General features: G+C 38.5%; 3 protein-coding genes across 4 annotated transcripts in view; 2 read left to right on the forward strand and 1 right to left on the reverse strand.

Moving 5' to 3' along the window:
• The window catches only part of raph1a (Ras association (RalGDS/AF-6) and pleckstrin homology domains 1a), a 59,844-nt gene extending 47,356 nt beyond the window's left edge, over positions 1-12,488 (reverse strand). For both annotated transcript variants that reach the window (XM_056754985.1, XM_056754982.1), the window contains exon 1: positions 12,239-12,488. The gene's annotated coding sequence lies outside the window, so the exon portion shown is untranslated. The remainder of the gene's footprint in view (positions 1-12,238) is intronic.
• Positions 12,489-17,577: 5,089 nt separating this feature from the next.
• On the forward strand, positions 17,578-18,994 carry LOC130427886 (uncharacterized). The gene is made up of 4 exons (XM_056755624.1): positions 17,578-17,699; positions 18,006-18,317; positions 18,451-18,575; positions 18,745-18,994. Exons 1-4 carry the CDS (start codon positions 17,585-17,587, stop codon positions 18,817-18,819), a joined length of 627 nt encoding a protein of 208 aa, XP_056611602.1. The 5' UTR covers positions 17,578-17,584; the 3' UTR covers positions 18,820-18,994.
• Positions 18,995-21,349: 2,355 nt separating this feature from the next.
• LOC130427816 (T-cell-specific surface glycoprotein CD28-like) lies at positions 21,350-24,567 on the forward strand. The gene is made up of 4 exons (XM_056755502.1): positions 21,350-21,464; positions 21,823-22,167; positions 23,195-23,337; positions 23,739-24,567. Exons 1-4 carry the CDS (start codon positions 21,416-21,418, stop codon positions 23,820-23,822), a joined length of 621 nt encoding a protein of 206 aa, XP_056611480.1. The 5' UTR covers positions 21,350-21,415; the 3' UTR covers positions 23,823-24,567.
• Positions 24,568-26,226: the final 1,659 nt, after the last annotated feature.

Below are 26,226 nucleotides of genomic sequence, written 5' to 3' on the forward strand. Positions count from 1 at the left end.
AGCTATAAAAAAATATCGAAACCCTTCCAAAACAACCCAATCCGCTCAGGCCGAAAGACCAGCAAACCAGCTAAAGCTGTGTTTTACCAGAAGGGTGGCAAAAATAGCATCAGTCAATACGGATACTCCTGAGACAATCGCTGCTACATTAGATCATACCGGGAACACGGAAAGAATGGTGTAAAAATGGTGCTGAAGGAGAAGAAACACAAAGAGTCCGAACAATATTGGTTGCAGCCATTTCCTGCTATACAAAAATAGAAACTTCTCGGGAGGATGAAGTGATGTTCTGAAGAAACTAGCCAGCATGTACAGACAGGAAGTACTTCTAAGAGCCATAAACAAAAGGTCCCAGATTTTCAGGGTAAAAATGTTTTTCTACGAAATAATAATCTGAGAAAATATCTCATTCTTATCTATTTCTCTGGAGGCTCCTTTCCAAAAGCAAAGTGTTGCAGCTCTATGCATTGGGATCTCTAATATAGTTTATTGTAGTTCTTCAAAACGTTACGTATATTGAGTTTCAGGAATATCCAGATGCACATAATATTTATGCTTTCTTTTTCCAGAAAGAATGTAAAACGAACATTCCTTAAAATTCAGTTTTTATAAAATTTTAAGAGATTTTGCAAACTTTAAGCATGATCGTTTTACATGTTGAAGAAAAACGCGATAATTTAGTAAATAGTACAATATTCAATATTTCGTATTTCCAAATATCTCTGCAGGTTACAAATGTGCAGTCATGCATTAAAACATGACGATATCTTGAATATCTTGTCTTTCTGCACAGCTCGGGCAGGAGTCTGAGTCTCATCATATGAACCTCCTCAAGTCTTTCTTTGAAATTCTACCCCACAGCTGGGAGGAGAGACAACTCCATAAACCATCTCCACTTTCACACCACAGCAGTCTTTATCGCATCGACATGCACCTAGTGTGTGAACGAGCACATGTCTGAGTTTATTCGCAGAAGAGTAGGTTTCTGCGCACCATGGTCGGCGCCATTGGAGGGTCAAAGCGATCGGTGACAGAACACACATGGTGAGTATTAAGAAACACGCAATAGTGGGAATGTTTTAATGGGCACATGGACAGCTGTACGGCAGAATATAAATGCAGCAACAGAAGAGGCGACAAAGAGCAATCCCAGCTTGGCCGTTACCTAAGAAACGTATGGCGCTGCCTGGTCTTCTGTTTTGGTGGGAAGCAGCCTTCTGTGTAACTGAAATTCAAGCTTGGATGGATGTTGACCAAGTTCATCATAATGAATTTTGGGACTAACAATGATAAACAGTATGTGATTCTGCCTTGGCAGCTCAACCGGTTTTAGGACACAGCCTGTGTGTGATATAGAATAAAGAAAATACTTGTCTGTTGTGGACCCAAACTCACACTTGGCTTTACTACAATAGTAGTTTCTGTGTAACTGATGTTGCTGCTTTTTGTGTACATTTAAGGAAAGTTTTATCTACCAACCGTGGTGGATCATTTGGATTATGTTGGCTCAATTTCTTGCACAATTTGGTAAGGGAGTAAAAATGTTAACGGACACTGGTTGAGTCCCACAGCAGCCTCTTGTTGACACAGTTAAAAAAAATCTTAAGCAGCGTCCCAATTTCGAATACTATTCGACCTAAATCGTATTCAAAAATAGAACTAGCAAGACTGCCCACTGGCTTTCGGATGTGGCCGCATATAACCTTAAGTCATTGAGAAACTGAGAGCATAAGAATCGCACAATATATTGCCCCGCCCTTAACAAAACGACACTTACAATTGAAATAATAGACAATAAAATGTCATTTGATCAACACCGTGTCAAACCCAGTAAGGCTAGAAAGGTTTCTAATAAACCAAGAATGTTCGTCTCTCCTTCACCCCAGTGCTGGACGTGTCAGAGGGAAAAACAGCTGGGATACAATTATGTTTTCCCTTGCGTTACGACAGCTGTTCCAGGCATGCCATAACACGTCACGCATAAGAGACTGTAATGACGATCAAATGATATTCCCCACTCTGTGCACAGTAAGGATCTCTCTCAGTGTATAAACGGAGGATCCTGTTACTACCGTTAAGACAAGTGACTGAACTTTCTCAGTTTCACTCTTCATTGAGATCTCTCACTCAGACAATATCAGCAGCAGTCTTCACTTGCTCCCTTTGTCACGAGATCTATACTTAAAGGGACAGTTTTTACTTTTAACGTTTAAAAGCTTTGTAACCTTCTTCTAAGGAACACATAAGGAAATGTTAGGTTTTCCATAAAATGAAAGTGACTGTACAGAGGCAGTCAAGCTCTAATAATGACAACTAGGGCACCATAAATTGTCCATATATTACTCATGCTCTATATTCAAGTCTTCCAAAGTCATACATAAGTTCAGAATACAAAACAGACAGAAAATTCTGACATAAAAATTCTCGGCCAAACCAAAAACGCTTTTTAGCCTTTATTCTATGAAACAAATAGTGTAGTTATACATGTCAGTGCTGATTATTAAAATACGGATTTGAATATTCAAAAGAATTCATTCATCTATAGAGAGGGTAACAAGGCAATGACCCTGCATCCTGGGGCCATATGACAGAAGCTTCCAATAGACACAGCAGGAACTAACAACCCTGGACAAAAGAATCAAATGAATATGACGGCAGATTTTCCAGGCATGAAGTTACACCAAATCAACCAACCATAAACTTTCTTCCGTTTCTAAAGTAGCTCTTTTATAGCTTTCTGGTAATCGAACCATTTACTGCGGAGAAGTTGCTTCTTGTGAATCTTATTTTCTATAAAAGCAAAAACAAACTGGGTTGCAAAAGTTACATTAGTTTAATACTTCGGAGATTCGACCATTCACTATGGGACGGAGTGAACGAAACAGGTCAGGACAGGACAACTTGCAACGCTCGGATTGTGTTAGGAACACAGATAACTGTGCAGTCAGTGAGACATGCCTGTTAAGATCTGAACTGACAGAGAGACAGGACAGGCCGTGATAGTTTGATGATCCATCATGTGAACTGAACTCTACCCGCATTCTCAGTCTCTCACATCCACTCCCTCCCTTACTTCCCTGTACATGCACTTGGCCTCGTTTTGAGAACAGGTCAGAGCCGATACAGAGACATTAACAGCAGAAGTCTGATGGGTCATGAATTTGGTCATCTTGTATAAAAATAACACAGGGACACTAATTGCTTCTGAAAAAACTGCTATTTTTACATCTATGCAGAAAATGTAGGTGGTGTGTCTGATTAAAAAACATTATTCTGAATGCCTCGGGGTTGACTTGGGGTTGCTAATGTGTTATTGGTGGCTGTCAGCCCACTGCTAGATAGCTTTGGATGTTCACTAGGAGGCCAGTAAGATATTTCACTTTTAAATGTACTTCATGTCCCTCAAGTTTTATTTAAATGTACAGTGTATTCTATTTAGCTGCACCTAGCGGAGAGGTTGCGAATTGCAACTAACAGCTCACTTCACCCCTCTCATTTGAAGCACTACGGTGGCTGACACAAGACCAAAACGTCATTGCTTTTTAAATTCTTTGCCAAAAGAGATCACATATTTACAAAACACGCTCTGCAGAATAGTTCGTCGGGGCTACTGTAGAAACAACATGGCTAATTCCATGCAAGGGGAGATAGATAGATATGTAGATAGAAATAGCTCATTCGAAGACAATAAAAACAGAACGCTTAATTATGTAAGGTCTTTATACAGCCTTTATACTTTTGTACTTTGTACAGATCGACACTGGATTTGTGGAGAGTCTAAAATTAAAAAGCAGGGCTGTGCCGTCAATGTTGGATCCGATAGGAATGGTGCAGCAATCTTATGCGAGTCTATAACCAAATTCACAGAAGGCTCCAACTACGCAAACTGCTATCCAATCAAAGCAGTGGGCGCTTACTTAAAGTCTTCAATGCAAGCACGCCCATTAAAACCGAGCGTTTGCAGAGCTGGCCTCAAAACCAATGTAGAAGATAGCCTATTACACCTGGATTTTGATGTTTTGGAACGTAAAGAAATCACACGAACGTCCTAATTTGACCTCATACAACAGTATAAAACAATAAACAAGCCTTTAACATTTCACTGAAGCAAAGTTCTCACTGCTTTGCACTGCATGAATGCGAGAGGAGAGCATATTGGTTTAAACAAACTGTATTTACATGGGGTGAGTCACTGTACCATCCATCCATAAAACAAAAGTAACACTTACATCAAGACAATGAATCAGCAAAATATCACACAACAACAAACTACTCAGAAGACAGACTGAAAGTACACTCCTATCATTAAAAGTAATTGAAAGGTTCCCCACATATGGTAGTTTGTGATCTGGAGGAGGGTGACAGACACATTTCCAAGAAGCGGTCCACTCAGCGCACTCAATAATAACAGAAAGCCCCTCAGGCCAACCTGTTTCATTCAAAAACGTTTAAAGTGCTCTCCATCAGCACCGGGCATCACTAATGTGGACCATATACGTTAACAAGAGGCCTCTCTAAATACTTGATTTTGATTGGTCCATCAAGGCGGTGAATCATTTATGCATAATGTCCAATAATATGTTTATTACGGTGTAATTTACCACACATAAAAATTTGAAGTCCAATAATTTTCATGTCCAGTGTATATATTTTACTTTTTAGTAAGTAGTCATTACACAAGGCATGTATACTTCACATTAGACTGGGCTCGACATTAACGCTTTTGTGCTTGTGCAGGACAAGTGAATGTTCAACGTACGTTTAATTTCTTAATTTTCTTAAATTGAGACCATATAACTAGATGTACACGCGTAATCCTGTTATTTAAATATATCATTGACCATTTCATCTTAAAAACATAAACAAACATTGCAGCATATGCACAGTTTTGTGAACCCAATTTAACGTCTGTTACACGTTCACAAACAATAGAGTGCCTGTAGATTATTTCTGATAACAATCAAAAGAAACCGAGAAGAACTGTTACTTGGCTTAACTTGTCTCTCCAATATTTTGAATCTAGACTACGATACCAAGCTCAACCGCTATGTCAATGTACCATAGGGTTTGTTTAAATGAGACCGAACTACGGGACCCATTCAACAAATTGTTTATTCAATAAAATTATTATACAGTAAAATAATATAAAAATTTAATACTAACATTAATTAAATAACATATAAATAGTTATATCATTAGACACTAGCCAAACACAAACCGGAAGTTAACTGTTTGGCTGTGCTATAAAACTCTAAACATCTGTAGCACCAGTGCTATGTGCAAAGTTAACGTTCAGCCCTGACACTAATAATAATTACTGCTTGCCTTTGTTCTATCACAATCATTGAAACAATTAACAAATGTAGGTGGCCACAGCGGACACTATAGGTAAACGTTTATAAATAAGCAAACTTGACCAATCAGAATCTGAAACAATTATATTGACACTTAAAATGAAATCTTGGGACAAGTCATTTTTGTTCATGGACAAGTGATTGACAAATTTACTTTTCTTAAGGCCAACCACATGACAGTGCTTAATGCCAAGCCCTGCATTAGGGTCTTGACCAACCTACCCAAATATATTTTGTAATAATCACCACAGTGTTTAAGATTGAAAAAATCTGATGGTACTGTTGAACTATTCTAAGAAACTCAAGGGCAACAAATGTCTGACACAGAAGGACAAACAACATGCTTCGAGTGCCACTTCACACCCAGCTGATGGTGGTCCTTGAGAAGAACCCACTGAACTGAGGGAGAGCTCTGGCTCTTCTTTCTTTCCCCCCTTTAGCTTGTGTCCTGTGGGAAACAGTCGGCCCTCTCACAGGGACACTGGGAATGAAGGCTGCCAAGGTCAACTGTGTCCATAAAATCTTGGCAGCACTATAACGTGACACTTAATCTAATTGACTGTCAGTGCCTGAAGATGCTCAAATGCAGCCTGCAGCCTGTCAGGAGTTTGTCAAAGACAAAACAATAAGTCAACAAGTGGAAAGTCAGTCACACCCTGTGCGTTTCACAAGTAGAGCTGTGAGGTGTGGACCAGCAGTGTATCCAAATGCGGTTTCATAAGAGGACAGTGTGCCACGTGCTTCTCGGATCTCAAAACCAGGCTTTCATAATGAAATAATCATGTGCTATAACAAAAATCCAAGCTCCACATTTCCACATGCCAAAGATGCAACTTTTTTTTACTTTTTGCGACCAGTTTTTGAGAGAGTGCAAACGTTTTTTACAAGTACTCGCGTATGTGTGACCAGCCAATTTTTTTTATATCCCATGTGAGGATAAAGACGATTAGATTGTGAGCCCACCTGTGTAGGCCTATGTGTGTAAGAAGGGGATAGTCTGGAGCTGAGCGCCGTGTTGGAGCAGGGGGACTGATGTTTCTCGCTGTCGTTGCGTCGGTCACAGCTCAACTCATCATTGACACGTTTACTGACACACATGAGCGCATAACTATGATTCACTGTTTGCTATAATGGATTTTCTGAGCCTGCGGGCGAATGATTTGATATTTGAGACGTTTAAAACTAAACAAACCGCGGTTCAGAATACGCCATTTATCTGTTATCAGCAATGAATCATTTCCAATCCCTTCACAACAAGAATGAACAATAGGCTCTTGTTATGTTTATGTGAAGTAATCTTTACATTGTGTTGCGAAGAAAAGTATCCTCCGAAAAATGTGAATAATTGCGTTGCAGGCAGATATAAGGTGTGCACCATGTTTTCTGCGTGCCCTCCTTAAAGTTTCAGTCAGGGGCTACAGTTATCCTAGTAAGAAAGAGTTTGTCTGGAGCCCTGACAGGATTGCCTAAATCACTAATACAAACAATACGTTTCTCGCCTTACATAATACTTTTAGACAGAGCTTAAGGGCACTTTACAAAACATAAACATGAAAGCACATCCAAGCAAAAACAAACCGAACCAATAAATACACATAATAGCAAACACAACACAGGAAATACGACAGACACAACATCACAACGGCGCCAGAGTCAAGAGCACGATCAAGAGTGATGATATCTATTACCATGTGGACACCAAACAGAATGGGTTGGAAAATAAAATGTCTGAACAAGCAGTTCCTACTGGATCAATGATTGACATAAACCATGACCAAATTTCTCCAGAATACATACTGGTGTCGTGCGGAACCTAGTACCGACCAACAAAAGCAAATATAAACATTTATGAATTAATTTCATTCCCTGTGATCAAACATTCTTTGGGCATTCTTTCAGTCTGTAGTTTAGTGATCCGCTTCAGTCCGGTGCTTCTCTCACCCGCGGTGCTCGTGCAGGGATCTGCGCCAGTATATAAAAAAGCTCATTTTCAAGCTAACACGTATGTCCGAAGTCAGGTTGTTTAAGCTTTTAATAGTTTTAATAAAGTTTAAACTCAGGCGAGCGCTTTGATGTGACGCACTTCTACCTCCACTTTTGGGAGACGCGTGAGGAGTCACCAGAGACTCGCAGTACAAAAACAAGCCAGAGAATAAACAAACCTAAAGACAGAGAATCGCAACGTGCATCTAATAGAGAGTGAAGAGCGAAGAAGACCTACATTACAGACCCCATGAACACCAGTTTATAACACTAGTCATATACTGTACTCACATTGTTTGTGCATATTCATACTTCATTGTTATACACGTTGTCTATTTTCATTTACAATAGAGTCAGAAGATAATTAGAAGATCTGATTATCAGAACTTAATTTTATATCTTTAGTACATTTTCATAACTTGCCTAAATTTTAACTCTGGTGAGCATTTAAATGAACTGTAATAAATTAATTCAATCTAACAAAAATTAGGCATAAGATATAGAATTATATTATATATACTATATTGCTACCGCGAAATAAGATTATTCATTCTGTGAAATAATTTTTGGACCTTCCTCCACCTCTCTGGCACAGAAAGAAACGACAAAAACAAAACTGGAAGCGGCATGGATTAGTACACGAATGTCATGAATTCATCCACATCAACAGGTGTCAGTATAAGACTTTCAGAGCGTTCTTACACTCTTAAAAAGATGCTACAATAGGTTCTTCACAACAATGCTATCGTATCAAAGCATTTTTGGTTCCTAAAGGAAGATATTTCGATTTTCAGTAGCCAAACAGCCCTTATCCCCCATTGACACCCACAGTATTTATTTATCCCCCATTGACACCCATAGTATTTATTTTCCCTACTATGGCAGTTAACGGGGGATGAGATCTGTTTGGTTACTGACATTCCTGCAAATATCTTCCTTTGTATCCAATAGAACAAAGACATTTATAGAGGTCTGGAACAATCTGAGGCCGAGTAAACTCTGACTCCTTTTAAATTTTTGGGTGAACTATCCCTTTAAAATCTCTTACTTTCTGCTTTAACAGTTCACATGAGTTTCTGACACTTTAACCCCCCCCCCCAAAAAATTCCCGAAGCCTTAGATAAAGCTGTAGGACTGCAGAAACACTCCGGTTTAAAAAGGTGCGTAAAAAGAGATGTATCTGAGTGTTTTATAGGCCTATGATTTGTGACACATGCAACACTTTGTGAGTTATGAAGCGTGAAAAATGTTTCTACCTAAAGCACACCAGGAAGTGTGGACCGCTGCATAAATTAAGGGGCTTTTCAATCTAAAATTATTCATTTATTGTGATGACAAATCGGGTTGCCAGGAGATGTCTATGTATAAAGCAAATCTCTCTTCCTTCCCTTTTCAAACTGTTTGTCACACAAACAAAACATACACCATGCCACAGTCAGGTTGCAGCTGCCAGTGTTTTTAAAAGACTGGATGAGAGAGGGGAAAACATGTTTATTCTTTCACATATCTTTCACATAGACAGGCTACAATAAGTACTGATAAACAGAGGCCAATGCAAATATACCACTACTGGCATCAGAGTTTACTGTTGATATGAACAATAGAAAACTAAACAAGCCTTATAAAACATTATTGAAACGCAACGCAAAAGTCAACATACCATATGTACAAACATAATCTCATGAGTCACCCTGTTCACTCGTGCATGTTTGCAGTACCTTTGTCAGAGCCAGCATCAGAGCCTGAAGGGTTAATGACGAATCAGTCTGATGACATTATGCTTTGGTCTGAGCTTTGTTTTATTCAAGGTAGCACACATCTAAGCTGATGACAGACCACAAACAGCTGGCAAACCTTAAAGTGATAGTTTACTCAAAAATTGACTCACCCTCTTTTCATATCAACCCCGTATCATTTTCTTTCTTCTGCAGAACAAGAAAACAGATAAATTGAAAAATGTTGGTAACCATACATGGCGGTACCCATTGACTTGCATTGGTTTTGTGTCTGTACAATAGAAGTCAATGGGTACCCACTGTTGTTCGGTTACCAACTTTCTTCAAAATTTCTTCTGTGTTCTGCAGAAGTTATACAGGTATGAAATGACAAGAGGGCGAGTAAACGATGACAGCAGAAGTCACCAAATTCTGTTCCTTTACCTCAACTGGGAGACTCTTGTGGGTTCAACACATACTGATGAAATCAGTAACCTGCTTGAACCGTTGGCTGCTTTGGGTAAATGCACCTGCCAAATGTGTAAAAATGTAAATGTGTGGATTAAAGGTGCCATGAAAACCTCAATCACTTAGAAAACATTAACAATATTGCATTTGCGTGGCATCAAAGATTGATGCCCATGGTTGCTTGACCAGCTCCTGCACAAACAAAGGACTTCCTTTTGTCTGAGACACATGGGACACTATTATATTAAATCAATTAATTAATTCGCCCTATCGGCCCTATTCCATTTTCCTTTTTGTCCTGAAGTGCCTCACAGTCATTTTCATTGCTGAGTCAAGAAAGAGTGGCAGAAGCGTGAGGTCAGCCCCATAGAGAACCTACTGAATCTTTATCAGAAGCTCACTTAAGATCCCTGCGAACAAAGAACCCATCACGCAGAAAAATATCAAGGGTAGACTTCCTGCAATTTGGACCCAAGGGTCCACAGAGGCAGCATCCACCCCAGTTTCACAATCCCTTGACGTCATTGTAGCAAAGGATTCCAGCTCAAGAAAGTGAAATCTGGCAAGGATGGACATGGGTTTACTGCAGCACATATGTTGAGAGCTTCTGATGATTTATTCTGCAAATAACACTTACTATATATTTATGGAGAAAATCAATAGTAGATTAACGGCAAAACGTTCTTGAAATAAATGATAAAATATATATTAGTGGGGTTTGCAGTTTCATAGAGCCTAGTAATAGCAAGCTTGCTTTGAAAGCATAAAATGGGATGTCAATGAAATGACATCAAAATCAAGGGTAAGACTTTATAGTACACATTTTTTAACCATTAGGAGTTGTGTAGTCTTGTTGTTTATGCAAAGAGTGGTATGTGGTAGACGGTATACTTTCAGAGAAGCTTTTTATAAATCATTAAGTGATAGTTTACCCAAAAAAAAAAAATCTGTCATGATTTACTCACCCTCAAGCTGTTCTAACCCTGTATACATTACTTTGCTTTGCTGAACACAAAGAAAGATATTTGGAAGAATGTTAGCAACTGAGATTTCTGGGACGTCGTTGACTACCATAGTAGAAAGAATTCTTGTATAATTGTTTTGTTGTGTTCAACACAAAAGAAGATATTTTGAAGAACAAACTAACAGTTCTGGGAAATCTCCGACAAGCATTTTAATGGAAGTCAATGGTGCCCCTGAAATCTCAATTAATGACATTCTTTCAAATATCTTTCTTCGTGTTCAACAGAACTACAAAATGTATACCGATTTGAAACAACTTGAGGTTGAATAACTAATGACATAATTTTCATTTTTGGGTGAACTATCTCTTTAATTATCGATTACTATCAAAACACAAAGGTACATCTGCAGCCTGTACAAAGATCTCAAATTTAGTGAATGAACGGTGGCAGTTGAGCTGTTGAAATCTGGGGGTATGTAGATGCTTTCTTGTAGATGATATTCATATTACAGATTACAAACTTGGGTTTTACATCAGAAAACCACCCCAATCCATTATGCCTCATCTATGCAAGCTGAAGTCATCAAAAATGCATTCACTACAGTACAGATTATCCATACTCGCAAATATCGACTAAAATATAATTCAAGAAGAAGAAAAAAGGCACGATCACAGTTGAAGACCTCGAAAGTACCATGCTACATAACTCCAACGTGAAATCACTTAATGTGGCCAGTAAAGTAGGCTAGCCACCAATTCTCTCAGGACACAACAGAGTCCTTGCACAGATTGAACTCAGACACAGATATGCAGACGAAAGCATTTTACTGCTTCTAAACAGCACACTACAACAATCCTCCTGTGCTTTTATATAAGCAAAGCACCGTTCTAGATTTCTATAAGTGGTATCAGATAGACAACAATAAAAAAGGATAATCGATCAGTCATCTTCACTAAGATATAAGGCTATATCCATTCAAGCAATATCTATCGGGAGGTTTGTGCCCAAGCTTGGGCAAGTACCTGCGCAAATAGGCCTCCACTGCACGGGCACCAGGACTGGCAGTAAAAGCCCAGCTGTCATGGCAAAGGGTGGAGTCTGGAGACTCAAAACATCAGTGTGTGTGTGTGTGTGTGTGTGTTTGTGTGTGGAGGGTAGGTCCAATTTGCCAATGGCTCATCCGTTTGCAGTATATGTGTTACTGCAGAATCCGCTCCCCGTTGCAAAACGACGATAAAAACACACAAAAAAATGCATCTGCTTCGAACACAATGGTACCGAAAACCATGAAGCCTTGTAGAAAACAAACCATTTAAAACCTGTTTTCACGTCAGACATCTTGTACAAAAGGATAAAAGATCCCCTTTGATAGTGCGCCTCATCTCGCGTGACGATTTTTCAATGGCTCCTCATTCTCTTCCACCTCAAATCTACTGCAAGCATCTTCAAAAGAAACGTTTACATTTACAGAGTTTTTTTTATAAATAAAACAATACGGCATGGTCTTTAAAACGTAAAAATCCATAAAGGAGAGCCGTTATACGGACGTGAGGGAACCGCACAGCTGTCTGTATTGAAGGGCTGCTCCCCGGATTGTTCTCCGTCTATCCATAGTTAATGAGCCAATAATACATCTCCGACGTGAAATACATGCCATGCTTAGGATGTCTACATAAACGTTTTTATTTCAGAGAAGGGTCTCACTCATCACAAGCATTATATACATCAGGGAGAATAAATGAATAGCGCTTACTGTCGCAAACCGAGCCGACGCTCCTGCGGCTCGTGCCTTTTCCAAAGGAAACGGTAACAATGGGGGAAAACCGCCGACGTGTTGCACAAATCCAGAAGCCGGATCCCGGGTCCTCTTACGACTGAACTGGGTTTCTCCACCCGTGTCGAGCGCTTAAATTTGATAACAATAACGAAACGAGCGAGCCTCCCTTTTCTCTCTCGCTTCCATTCCCGTTTTGAGCGTGGCTGGCAGCTGCGGACCGATGCGCGTTCCCGGCGACTCCGTTTCCTGTCCAGCCCAGAAATCCATGTGATTGCGCGCCCTGCCCTTTGTGACGACATGCGAAAGCACGTTAATACGATCCAGTTACATATTGACACAATGGCTCCCCCGTTAAAAACACAAACGCATGCGAAGCTGGTGCCAGGCTGGGTAGGAATAATATTTGGTGGGACTATACAGATGCCTGCTGATAAAAAAAATGGAAAGTCTAATGATTGTCATTATAATGCATCTGCTGTTTAACATTCAAGCATTACAACGTTATGGTTTGTCTTTTCAGGCGTATTCCAGTAGGATGCAATGGGGCTCTATTGGTGCGCACTAGTTAGGGTGAATCTAACATCCCAACAATAAAACAAACAATTTTTGAGGTCCTCCCACATTCACAATTTCTATACACTAAACATGCTGATGCTTTTTTTAATAGTTTAGCAGATTTTAAGGCTTGCTTTAAAACAGTTTAAGTTATGTTATAAGGCCCCTGATAAATAACCATTGCTATATTTAATTTATTCAATTTCTTTCCAGTGGAGTTTTTTATAAGCATTTCTGAATATTGCCGTCTGTGTAGATATTGTCAAATTGTTACAATTGAGGCTGTCTGGTATTTTAGTTTTTTATAATTTCATTTCATTTTATGTTATTTTATTTATTATTATTATATATAGTATAAATATTGTGGATTTTGTCGTTTTATTTTGGTTTGCCTTTTATGTGTTTGTTAATATACTGTAATTTCCATTTATCCATCCATCCATCCATTTTCTTCCGCTTCATCAGGGGCCGGGTCGCGGGGGCAGGGATGCCCAGACTTCCCTCTCCCTAGACACATCCTCCAGCTCTTCCGGGGGAACACCGAGGCGTTCCTAGGCCAGCCGGGAGACATAGTCCCTCCAGCATGTCCTAGGTCTTCCCCGGGGTTTCCTCCCGGTGGGACATGCCCGGAACACCTTCCCGGGAAGGGTTCTCACCCTATCTCTAAGGGATCGCGCAGCCACCCTGCGGAGAAAGCTCACTTCGGCCGCCTGTATCCGGGATCTTGTCCTTTCAGTCATGACCCACAGCTCCATAGGTGAGAGTAGGAACGTAGATTGACCGGTAAATCGAGAGCATCGCCTTGCGGCTCAGCTCCTTTTTCACCACGACGGACCCGTACAGCGACGGCATTAATGCAGAGGCTGCAACGATCCGTCTGTCAATCTCCCATTCCATCCTTCCCTCACTCGTGAACATGACCCAAGATACTTGAACTTCTCCACTTTAGGGCAGGAACTCTCCACCAACCTGAAGTGAGCAAGCCACCCTTTTCCGACTGAGAACCATGGCCTCGGATTTGGAGGTGCTGATTCTCATTCCAGCCGCTTCACACTCGGCTGCAAACCGTCCCAGTGCATGCTGGAGGTCATGGTCTGATGGGGCCAGCACGACAACATCATCTGCAAAGAGCAGAGATGAAATTGTTTGGTCCCCAAACCCAAGGCCCCTGGCTGCGCCTAGAAATTCTGTCCATACAAATTATGAAAAGAACCGGTGACGAAGGGCAGCCCTGCCGGAGTCCAACCCGCACCGGGAACAAGTCTGACTTACTGGTGGCAATGCGAACCAAGCTCCTGCTCCGGTCGTACAGGGACCGGATAGCCCTAGCAAAGGGTCCCGAATCCCATACTCCCAGAGCACCCTCCACATGATGCGGCGAGGGACACAGTCGAATGCCTTCTCCAAATCCACAAAACACATGTGGATTGGTTGGGCAAACTCCCATGAACCCTCCAGCACCCTGGAGAGGGTATAGAGCTGGTCCAGTGTTCCACGACTGGGACGAAAACCACACTGTTCCTCCTGAATCCGAGGTTCTACCATCGGCTGGATTCTCCTCTCCAGTACCCTGGCATAGACTTTCCCGGGGAGGCTGAGAAGTGTGATCCCCGATAGTTGGAGCACACCCTCCAGTCCCCCTTCTTAAAAAGAAGGACCACAATCGCGGTCTGCCAGTCCAAAGACACTGTCCCCGACCGCCATGCGATGCTGCAGAGGCGTGTCAGCCAAGACAGCCCCATAACATCCAGAGACCTGAGGTACTCAGGGCGGATCTCATCCACCCCCGGTGCCCTGCCACTGAGGAGTTTCTTGACTACCTCGGTGACTTCAGCCCGGGTGATGGATGAGTCCGCCTCCGATCCCTCAGCCTCTGCTTCCTCAATGGAAGACGTGACGGCGGGATTGAGGAGATCATCGAAGTATTCCTTCCACGGTTCCACCGCCCAATGATATCGAGGTCAACAGCTGCCCTCTTCAACTGTAAACAGGATTAGTAGGGCACTGCTTCCCCCACCTGAGGCGCCGGACGGTTTGCCAGAATCTCTTCGAGGCCAACCGATAGTCCTTCTCCATTGCCTTACCGAATTCCTCCCAGGCCCAAGTTTTTGCCTCCATAACCACCCGGGCAGCAATCTGCTTGGCCTGTCGGTACCCGTTAGCTGCCTCGGGAGTCCCACAAGCCAGCCAGGCCCGATAGGACTCCTTCTTCAGCTTGACAAAATCCCTTACTTCCGGGCGACGTCAAGGTCCTTGAATTTGTGGTCATCATAAGGGTTTTCTGTACCGCTCTTAGTCTGACCCGTCACCTAGGACCTGTTTGCCTTGGGAGACCCTACCAGGGGCATATAGCCCCAGACAACATAGCTCCTAGGGTCTTTCGGGTACTCAAACCCATCCACCACGGTAAGGTGGCAGTTCAAGGAGGTAAAATAAAAACTAAAAATAAACATTGCTATACATACATACATGCTTTATTTATCTAGATAACTTAACACGGTCTCCAACATTAACTCTAATTCTGTTTCATTTCTGAACTTTGAATTCCCAAACAAGTATAAGTGAAGCTATTACATACTGAAAGCTAAATTTTGCCATTTAAATTTTCACTTTTGTCCCACATGAACTTTAGTGTCCTCACAACCTGTAAGAACAGAGATCTGACATATTTAGACACAGACTCACCTGTTTCCATAATAATACCGACTAAGATGCTTCATTAGTTTTGCGTAAATAAAAATATCTAAACTGCATGGATGTCATCTATTGATCACAAGTTGTATGGGACACAACTATGACGCAAAATAAGTAGGATAAGTTCTGAAAACATCTGCTTAATACCAAAGATGTAAATGTAAATTAAATAAAGAACAAAACAAACAATACAGTTGTCAAAAGCATCAGAATGTAAACGGCTCAAAGGGTGAACTGTCATTGCTATGGCTTTACATATTAGTGTCTTGGTGATCCACAGCTGGACAAATGTATAGATAATGATTGTAGAAGGGGGCTTCAAAGGGGTGTATGAAACAGGAGTAGATGATAGTGAAGATAAAAAGGCCCCAAGCGTAACCACATCAAACAAGTGTGAGTCAATGACTTCACAAGGCTCTGTGAAACTGAGCCCACTACAATCTCAGCTAAGCCATATTTCTGTGGTCTACATCATCCTCTTATGTTCATAGAAGACCATAAAGGTGATGTTAACTGCATTGTATCGAAAATGCTCTGCATTCAGTATAAAGAAATGAGAATGTAACATTTAAATAAGTCAATCAAAAATGTAATTTTTCATGTAATTGATATAATTTAAATCAAGAAAGCATCAAATTTACAGCTTTTTAAATTTAAGTGGTTAACCAACGACAGGTGGAGGCCTTGTATTCTGCCATTTATATCTGTTACTACATGTGATTGCCACAGGGAGTTCAATAAAAACGTGAATTACGTCAAGACACAATCCATTTTATATATAATCAAACAATAAACAAACATTATGACACTATGATACAGGTATTTGCATAACTCGCCACACAAACGCAGAAAATTTTAGATTTTTCTTTAGAAGTACTTATTTTTAATAAATCATTCAGGTAATTCCTTTCTGCAAGACTTAGGATGTTGAATACTGTCACCCTTTACTCATTTTTTTTATCTATCTTAAGATAAACATCTAGTTTGCAATTGCAACAATGCATTCAAAACGTTGATGGCATGCACATTAGAGACAGAGATGGATAATGCAACAAAACACAGATGGTGAACATAGTGCATTTGGCTTGCATGTTTGTGGTGCAGATTTAGTTCACAATAAACCATACATGATGCAAACAAACCACAACAATGTCATCAACAACTCGTTTTTCCTCCTGTTGTCGTTCACTTCCACTAACCTCTGCAAAGCTGCACAGCAGGTAATGTGTTTTGTGACTGATGTGAGTGACAGAGGAAGCCAGGGGAGTGTCGAGAAGTTTCACTGCAAGTAGAGAAAAAAAATAACTCATTTTGTAAAACGTTACAACAAGGAAAATTACTCACTTTCAGTATGACTTCAGACCCAAGATGTTTTCTGGCACATGAACGTTGGAAAATATCTGGTGTGTGGGTTTTTGTTTTTCTTGTAAGAAAAATATTATGTCACAATGATGAATAAAGTTTTGCCAATGTTGCTCTTCTGCTACTATCAAGAACTAAAGAAAATATCCGAGAGGACGGTATCCAGAGAAAAACTAGTCAAAGAGATAGTTCACACAGAAATGAAAATTCTGTCATCCCTTACTCACCCTCAGGTTGTTTCAAACCTGTATACATTTATTTGTTCTGTTAAACACAAAGAAAGATATTTGGAAGAATGTTTTTTTTCAGTTCTGGGACATCATCTACGACCATAGTAGGAAAACAAATGTTGTATCTTTTTTGTTCTCTTGAACGCAAAAAGAGATATTTTGAAGAATTTAAGAAAACAAACAGTTCTGGAGCTCCTATATATTAAATTTTTGGTAGTCAATGATGTTCCAGAATTGAAAATTGCTAACATTCTTCAGAATATCTTCCTTTGTGTTCATCAGAAAGAAGTAAATTATAAAGGTATGAAATAAGATCAGGGTGAGTAAATGATGACAGAAAATAAGACTTGCAAGGTGCAAACTCTTTTTAGTCTCCTGTCAATCAGTTCTGTGAAGAGTGACGTGTAAAGCACCCACCTCCTCTTTGCCAGGCCCATCTCATATTCTTTTGTTTTCACATGCTCGTAACCGCAGTGCCGAAATGCATGAGCAGTGGATGCTGTCATTGATTCTTCTTCATACACTTTTTCATCCAGAATATACGGAATCCTCTATAGTCTGTGAGGATGAAAAAAAATGTGGCTGTCTCAACAAAGGTTTGAGCATTTCTGTTGTTTCTTTATTCAGTTTGCTTTGTTTGGTGCTTGATTTGGGTGATATGCAACTGTCAGCTTGTAGATATACTGTATGGCTTAGTTTTAACCTCTAAAACATTTATCTCACAGAGGTATTTTATAAATGATCAAAATTGCAAAAGTAAAACAAGCAAACGAACCGAAGGAAACTGCTTGCTTCACTTCATTTTGCCTACCACATCCTCCTTAAACTTTCATTTCCCCTCTCAAGCTTTATTACAAAGGCAAAACGTACAATAAAAAAAGCATGCCTCTCTTATTTTTCAGACAGAAACGTGCAAATAAAAAGAGTGTATGAAAACAGAACAGCTATTATCCCCTGTCCAAACCTGCAAGAGGGTGAAGAACTCATATCTGCAAGTCTATACAAGGGAAAATCAAAGATGCACTTTGCAGACATGAGGAGGAACAGTCAAGAATTAAGTGAGAAGTTTCAAGTGTCCAAACAAAATTTCAGCATCTCATATATGATTCTCGGCACCAAATCCAACGAAACAGGACTCTACATATGCACAATACAAACAGAGATCGGAAAAACGAAAACCTCAAAGGAAAACAATACTATACTGCTTGTCAAAGGTATGACGAATGTTACAGTTAACAACTTTTGCATGTAAATACGCAAAGTTCTAGCATTCAGTTCATGCATTTAAGTGCAAAAGCATTTTGACAGAGTGAACATCCTTGCTCAGTTGTTGTTTTCTATTTTCAGATGCGCAGCAGTCCACAGAACCGTCAGAGTTATCCGACCCCTGCCCTTCAAGACAGATTTTATATTCAATTTTGTATGCTGCTATTGTTTACGACCTCATGGTCACAGTGATCTGTGGTCTCATAGTGAGTATCAATATGCTTGAGATCGTATGCTTGCGAAAACAGATTTCATTTTTACTGTACGAAAAACAGGGACACACGTCCTGTATAAGCTATATGTTATAAATTAATGTTTAGAGACTGACATATAATTATAAGACCAGTATGCCAAAGAACTTTGTTTTTATTTTAGTATAAATTCAGGAAAAAGAAGCAACCAGAAAATCCGTACATGAACACAAGACGTGGACGACATAGGCTCAGATAAACTAAGCAACCAGCGCACTCAGAGATCTCACAAAGCAGTAAACAACATCATCTGTGCATTACTTTCAAACCGAGCTGGACATCTAACAAAATGCAGTTTGTTTTGACAGATTAACAAATTGCTGTTGTATGATGTTTTTGACAATTAAACACTAGGACACTCTCATTTTAATGGCTACATGTGTTCCATAGTTGTCTTTCATTCTGCATTTCTTCAGAGCAGTTAAGTGGACTTGAGTTTAGTAATTTATCTAAACTTGTTTTTAATCCAGTGGTTAAAAGCAGGGTAACCTTTTTATATATTACCTCTAGGGTGTCTGCAGGAACTCAATTGGATATCAAGCTACATCTTGCAGATCTCAAAGTAGTTATTGAGAAAAAATAAAATTATGTGTAAACAGTAAAGCAACACTGAATGAAAAAATATTGATACCAAATTGAAAGTTTAGCCAATTGTTTAACAAAGATTACTATGAGGATTTGCTTGCAAAGTGCATATGAATTCATGAATATAATCATAGTCCTTCGTAAACCTTGTAGTTCCAAATGGAAAAACACTGCAAAATGATTTTGTGTAGTCAAAGTTGACAAGCACTTTTTTGTTAGAAATGTACAAAACCCAGTCACAAACAAAGAGTGACTAGGGAGAAAAATGAAAAACATGAAATATAGAAAGCAAAAATATATACCCTTAAAAAAGGAGGCTTCAAAAGGTTCTACAATGCTTTTGGTTCCATAATGAACACTGATCCTTACCCTAAAATAATTGAATTGGTTGAATGAAAACCTTTTTTAGTGAACCTTTTACATCTGATGAACCTTTCTGTTTCACAAAAGTTTCTTTGTGGCAAAAAAAGTTTCTTTAGATTATAAAAAAGTAAAGTAGGGATGGATCTGTAAAGAACCTTTGACTGAATGGTTCTTTGTCGAGCCAAAAATGGTTCTTCTATGGCATCGCTGTAAAGAATCTTTTAAGCACCTTTATTTTTAAGAGTGTGCTGTTACAGGCTTTCTTTCAACAATAAATGGAGAGTTCGGTTCCAAAATGAGATAATCTAAATTTTTCAAAAATCATGTTTTTTATTGAGTATTCCAATTCATATAAATCAAACTGCAATTGGTTTGTTTTGATTTAAGCCATAATAACAAATAAATACAGCTACCTAACACAATAAAACACTATAATAAACTTTTTTAAATTATAAAAACATAATTTTTGTGAAAGAAAAGTGGTATCTCAATTTGGAACCAAACTCTTCAAATATTCTATTATAATCAAGTCTCCTAGTTATTATGAACTAACAATAAACAACAATTCTGCAGCATTTGTCATTTACATTTACCAAAGCATCCATAAACATTCTAAACATTTTTTTTATTAATTTATAAGAATCGTAAAGGTTTTTGTTCACAATAACTTATAACCTAACATACACAAACAATGAAGAACTGTAGTTGTATTAACAAACATTAACAAACGTGTAAAAATACAGTATGCCACTCCATTCAAGCTAATGCATACTTGCTAACAAATTAAACATTTAAACATACTGTAAATGCTTACAAATTATTGTAAAGTGTTACGTACATTTTATTAAAGGCCAAGGTTCCTGATACAGTATATCTTTCTATCCAATAACAGGTATTTTGCAGAAAGGCACCCTGTTCTAATCTTAAGAATATTGAAAATACAATATATTTAAAGGTAAAGCTCACCTTTTTCCATCATTAACCCACCCTCATGTCATTCAGAACCTCTATAATGACTTTCTTTCTTCTATAGAACAAAAATAAATATATTATTAAGAATGTGGCAACCAAAAAACATGGAATGGAAGTTGCCAATTGACTTCCATGGAAACAAAACCATTTCTCAAAATATTTTCTTTTGTGCTGTGCAAAAGAAAGAGTCTGCAGGTTGCATGTGGGTGAATAAATGATGAAAGAACTTTTATTCAAACAAAGTGTTGACCTTATCTGGAATTCTTTTACAGAGGATTATAAATAACTATTACCATTATACCACTATATGTGCAATTGAAAATTGTTCAATAAAAAATAGTTGATATTATTATTCCATTTCTTGAACAAATAGTGCTCCCTGGAGGCCTTTTAATTCCTTGCGCCTCATAATGTTGTTCGATCACAGATGTGGTGGAAAAATGACTAGAAAACAGCAGGTAATATGTAAATTGCAAAGCACAAAGTGCCTCAATGTATATTGAAAGTGCTGAGCCTGCAATGCTATGAAATCAAGCGCATCTGATTTCCCATATTCATTGACCCAAATAATCTCTTGACCACTAGGCTTTGTGATAGGCTGAGAGTCAAACCATACCCTAACCAAGTTTTCCACTTCCACAGGCGTTGAGCTGTTTTTGCTCAATTCTTAATCTGCTTATTCAATATTTTCCCCTCGATTACACATAATGTGCAAATTTGCTACATTACTTGCAAATTTTTTGAGCACTTTACGGGCATTTGCAGTCAGCTTGAGGTTTCCTGCCACGTTACTGATGTCACCAAGCTTTCCAGAACTCACTCAGGTTTAAAAGTATAAAAAGACCCGGGGGATCAGTGTGCTCTTACATGAAACAATGATTATCATTCTTGTCACAATCATTTTATATATCCAGCTGGGACTTGGTAAGTTTACATGTTTATTTGAGTGCATTTTTTTGTTTAAGGCACAAATAGTTAACCATTGAATGTATTGTTATTATTTTTAAATCAAAAATTAATAAATATTTAATAACTCGCAAGAGTGCTGGGGAGCCTTTTGTGCAGAGGGTCATTTGGAAAAGTTAATTGAACTTTTAAGAGGTTTAGTGGCAAATGAAACACATTTGGTAGATTTAACTCAGAACACTGTTCTGTACTATAATATAAATGTTACACCACTGATGTAATTTTATTAATAAGCCACTAATGTGCAGTTTATCTTTTATTTATTCTTGTATTTTTTTCCACATACAATATCTCACAATGCTCTTCTTGCTTCCAGCCCTGCACGTTTCTCAGCCTTATCGGGTGGAAGGAAAAGCAGAATATGTCCCTCTTCACTGCCTCTTCCATTCAAAATTAAGGCCAGAGGAAATGCAGGTGTCTCTGTATAAGGGTCTCCATGGCCAAGAGAGGATATGTAGTGCGTATGTCAACCTGTCTGAGCCCTTCTTTACAACAAGTGGATCAGTTCAGTGTAGGGGGAATATAAGCTCTGGAAGAGTAGATATGATCATCTATGGACTCAAGGGGGAAGACACAGACATCTATCGCTGTGTGGTCGAGATTCTGTATCCACCTCCATATCTCAGTAAGGTTGGGAACGGCACTGTTGTTTACATACAAGGTGAGGGATTGCCTAACTTGTTTACTTCCTCTCTCTCTGTGTTTATAAGTCTACTGTGTATTTTCTATTGTTGGTATAGTTTTGCTTAAAGTAAAACGAATGAAATACTGTAATAAATAAACTAAAATGTCATTATTATTATGATTATTTTAGTTTCTTTTTTTTATTTTTGGGTCGATATGATAAATAGCAACTATTGAAAAACTAGCCTTACAGAATTACTCCAATGTGGATGTGGACAGTTTTCTATTTTAATAATGTTGTCCAGTTTATCCAAAATATTTAACATAAACTGTACTTATAGCAACTTTATCAAAGTCTTCATTTATATATCTAACATTTTACAAAACGCTGTACTTTATTATCAGTGCTCAAGAGGGAGCCAGAGAGCGCGTTTGAATACACGTGAGAAACTCACTCACTGAACAACAGAATGTTGCGGTCTCTGAGCGCGCACGCGGGTTGAAATGGGGCCTCCCCGGCGAAGCGCATTGACATCACAATACCGTGTGCACTGTGTTTTGATTTTACATAGTCCGGTGGAAATTTGTGACGTGCGAATCATGTTTTTCTTTGAAAATGTAGATTTTTTTCCTGATAACAGTATGTAGAACCAACCTGTAAACCTGACAATGATCATCAAAGACGGGAAGGCGAAGAGCAGTGACAGACTCTTGACTCTGCTCGTGCTTCCTGTTTTAAAAGAAAAGGCACTGTTCACTTAACTTTCATTATGGGTTTCATAAAAAACTTTTTCCTAAACAGGATACGATTTTTTCTGAACCTTGAAAAACGTAGTACAGCTTCTCAGATATTAACAATAGAAGCAATCACAGTGATGAATTGACCTAATGGTAATAATGGGAGTTATATTGGTTTTAAATGGAGCAATAAGGGTCCTGTGAAGGTTATTGGCCTGAAACATATTACACAGAAGAATTTTGTAGCTAGTGGTTTTAATGGTACATGTGTCATAGAGTTGACAGTGCAAAGGATACTTTTAATTATAATAAATCTTGTTTTACAGACACCCCAAACTGCTCCACTGCATTCACAGAGGGTCAGAGTCACAGACAGACTTCTGAGTGGTCGTCTATGAGCATTGACGCGGGTCCTCTTCTTCTGCTATATGCCATTCTTATCATCACTTCGTGTATTCTTATTCTGCAGGTGAGAAAATGGATTTCTGGGATGCGTTGTGTGCTGGTGCCCTCTATAGGCTGCTTTATTATCTTAACCAGCTTCACTAGAAATATCATACTGGTTGTTGAGCGCCATCACCCGTACAGTTCCTTTAAAAAGGCTATTCAAGCTTGCCACACTTTGTCTTGTTGATACTTGTAGTCACCAAATATGTCCACCAGATGGCTGCAAAGTATCCTCAGATCGGATTTGAATAATATCATTTAAATGTGAAACAAAAGCAATACTTTGTGCAATTCTTTAAGGTTTATTGATTTCTTATTCATTTTATTGTCAAATATAATTTGCTTGTTTATACTACAATATGACAATAATGTATATGCAAACAGATGTCAATCATACATTATGTCTCTCTCTCTCTATGACAGATAATGAAGATAGTCTGGAAACGGAGGGACACTGGGCCCATGGCACTTATGGCTTCACAAAAAGACAGCTATAGTAAATTTTAGTGGAGTATTCCCACCTGTACAGTCCACATGTATTCTAACATGTATTTTCACATGCATGTACTCACATGTAATGTCCACCTGCATGTATTCACATGTACTCACGTTAATCTTCCTTGCATGTATTAACATGTTATTAATAATATTGCATCATTTTCATTTTCTTTATTTTTTATGAACAGTTTCTTATTTAAGAGAAATTCTATTATTATTATTCTATTCATAAATATACAATATTTTATATTACACTGTCACCAACTTATGAATTGAATGGTCTTTTTTATTTGTTTCATAGATGTTTCATTTTAATAATACATTGTGGTTATATCACAGTATAATTCATTAGTTTTCAGACATTGTAATATGAGATTTTTTGGAGAACCCTCTCATGCCTCACATCCATTTTCTCATGCATGGCAATACCCACATTTTTTATGTGGTGTGGAAAAACTTTTTTGAAATAATCATCTTTAGAGTTTGGTTGAAATGTGTTGTATTCTGCACTAAACATGTCAATTTGTTTTAAGGTTTAGGTTTTTACTTTTTCACGTACCTAGTGAATATGTATTTTCTGTTTGGTTGTTTTGAAAATCCAATAAATACATCATATATAAATGGTCTAAAAAAGTATTTAGGTGTTGCAAACACTTCAAAATGCATCAGGAGTTCAAGAACTGTTTTGCTCAGTAAACAAAGACCAAACATTTTGTATTTAATAATAAATAAAATACATTATACTTTTTTGTTATTTCATTTGATGTATTTATAGTCACCCCCCCCCCAAAAAAAAACATGGTGCTTCCACAAAACACACACAACAAAATTAAGATCGTTTTCTTTGGCTATTTTATCCTCTTCAAATTCTAACTCTTTCCCCGCGTTGTCTGGATTTAAATCTGATAAAACATTACTCAAACTAATGCATGGGCGTGAAAGAACAGATTACCTATAATATATTATAATTTTACAGCAATATTACAGTAACATTTCCAATCTCGCGCATCTCAATTCAGCGTTCCCTACTATTATCTTTCTTAAACTTTATTATTTAACCTTTTAAAATAATGAAATAATCTTTAAATAGAACAATGTAAACTGTAATTGTTAAACTCTATGTATTCATATTAAATATTGTATATAATTTGAATTGGGTTTATTAAAAAATCTTCAAATATCACTGGATAAATACACATATGTTTCAATTTCCAACAGATAATGGATGTTAATAATGAAGTATTTTAACTCAGGAGGAATAGATATCATTACTCTTGTCCACTTATTATGCAATATTTCATGCATTGGGGTCAAGATAGTTGTCACCTAATGGTTAGAGAGCCAGATTTAAAACTTGAAGGTTGCAAGTTCGTTGCCCAGGCTGCCAGGTTTCCATGGTTTTATTAGGTGACGCCCCAATGGGATAAGCATGGCATATTGTTCACATATTTAAATTCGTATTAAAATTTTAAATCCATTTACACAAAAAAATACATAAAAAACTTAGACTTAAGGTCAAAATGTATGCGTATTTTTTAAAGGGATATATAAAGGCTACATGATATATTACACAAATGTTTTTCATAAATATGGCAAATGTAGTAGTTACTACAATTAAAAGAGTTTCCATTAATATGACTACATCAGCAACTGTTGCAAATAAATACATTGCAGTCTTTCTACAAGTCAGTTTTCAGAAAACCAAATCGAGGTATATTTTTTAAGGAAAATACAGAGAAGGAACAAAAAGAGGATTAATACCACCTTCAAAATTACAAATGTGATCAAACACATATACAAAACACAATTTTGTTAAAATACCATGGTAAACACGTTAAAATTATAGTTACAAACATCTCAACAAATCTACAGTTTATGTAACAAAGATAGCCAGGGGCGTCGCAACCGTTGGGGATGTGGGTGTTTTACTTTTCCCGGTGAAAGGGTTAAACACCCGCACTTTTTTTGCAGTTTTTCAGCAGTTTTGTAAAAACGCCTTACAGCAGTCGCTCCTGCGTTTCTCTTGCCGCTCTGTGTCTGCGCTCGATGCGGCTGCTTCCTCTCCTCTCCCACTCAATCAGAACACCGGTTTTGAGTGTGACCGGATGGTGATTGGCTGTTCTGCCTTAAGTCCCGCCTCTCTTGGTGTGTTAGATTTATCTGTTAGCTCGTGCTGAAGAGGCGGTGTCGCTCCCCGATCCGTCCCGGAAACACGATTTGTTCCACGCATGCGCGAAACTGACGTCACTTCCGGTTCATCCAGATTTTACTACAGTCGACTCGATCCGTTCAGGTGTTGCTCGATTTGTACTGCGCATGTGCAAAAGTCTCACGACAGCCCTGCAGTTAGATATTTGGTGAAGAGTCAAGAGCGGTGTGAATTATTTTGCATTTGATATCTTAAATATTATCT

The sequence above is a fragment of the Triplophysa dalaica genome, chromosome 8, assembly GCF_015846415.1.
Source record: "Triplophysa dalaica isolate WHDGS20190420 chromosome 8, ASM1584641v1, whole genome shotgun sequence".
Taxonomy (NCBI): Eukaryota; Metazoa; Chordata; class Actinopteri; order Cypriniformes; family Nemacheilidae; genus Triplophysa; species Triplophysa dalaica.

Coding starts and splice junctions, on each gene's coding strand:
- LOC130427816 (XM_056755502.1), top strand. CDS start 21,416: ATGATTATCATTCTTGTCACAATCATTTTATATATCCAGCTGGGACTT. Junction 21,465..21,822: donor ATATATCCAGCTGGGACTTG/GTAAGTTTACAT, acceptor TCTTGCTTCCAG/CCCTGCACGTTTCTCAGCCT. Junction 23,338..23,738: donor CGTGTATTCTTATTCTGCAG/GTGAGAAAATGG, acceptor TCTCTATGACAG/ATAATGAAGATAGTCTGGAA.
- LOC130427886 (XM_056755624.1), top strand. CDS start 17,585: ATGCATGAGCAGTGGATGCTGTCATTGATTCTTCTTCATACACTTTTT. Junction 17,700..18,005: donor ATGTGGCTGTCTCAACAAAG/GTTTGAGCATTT, acceptor CTTATTTTTCAG/ACAGAAACGTGCAAATAAAA. Junction 18,576..18,744: donor CAGTGATCTGTGGTCTCATA/GTGAGTATCAAT, acceptor TTTTTATTTTAG/TATAAATTCAGGAAAAAGAA.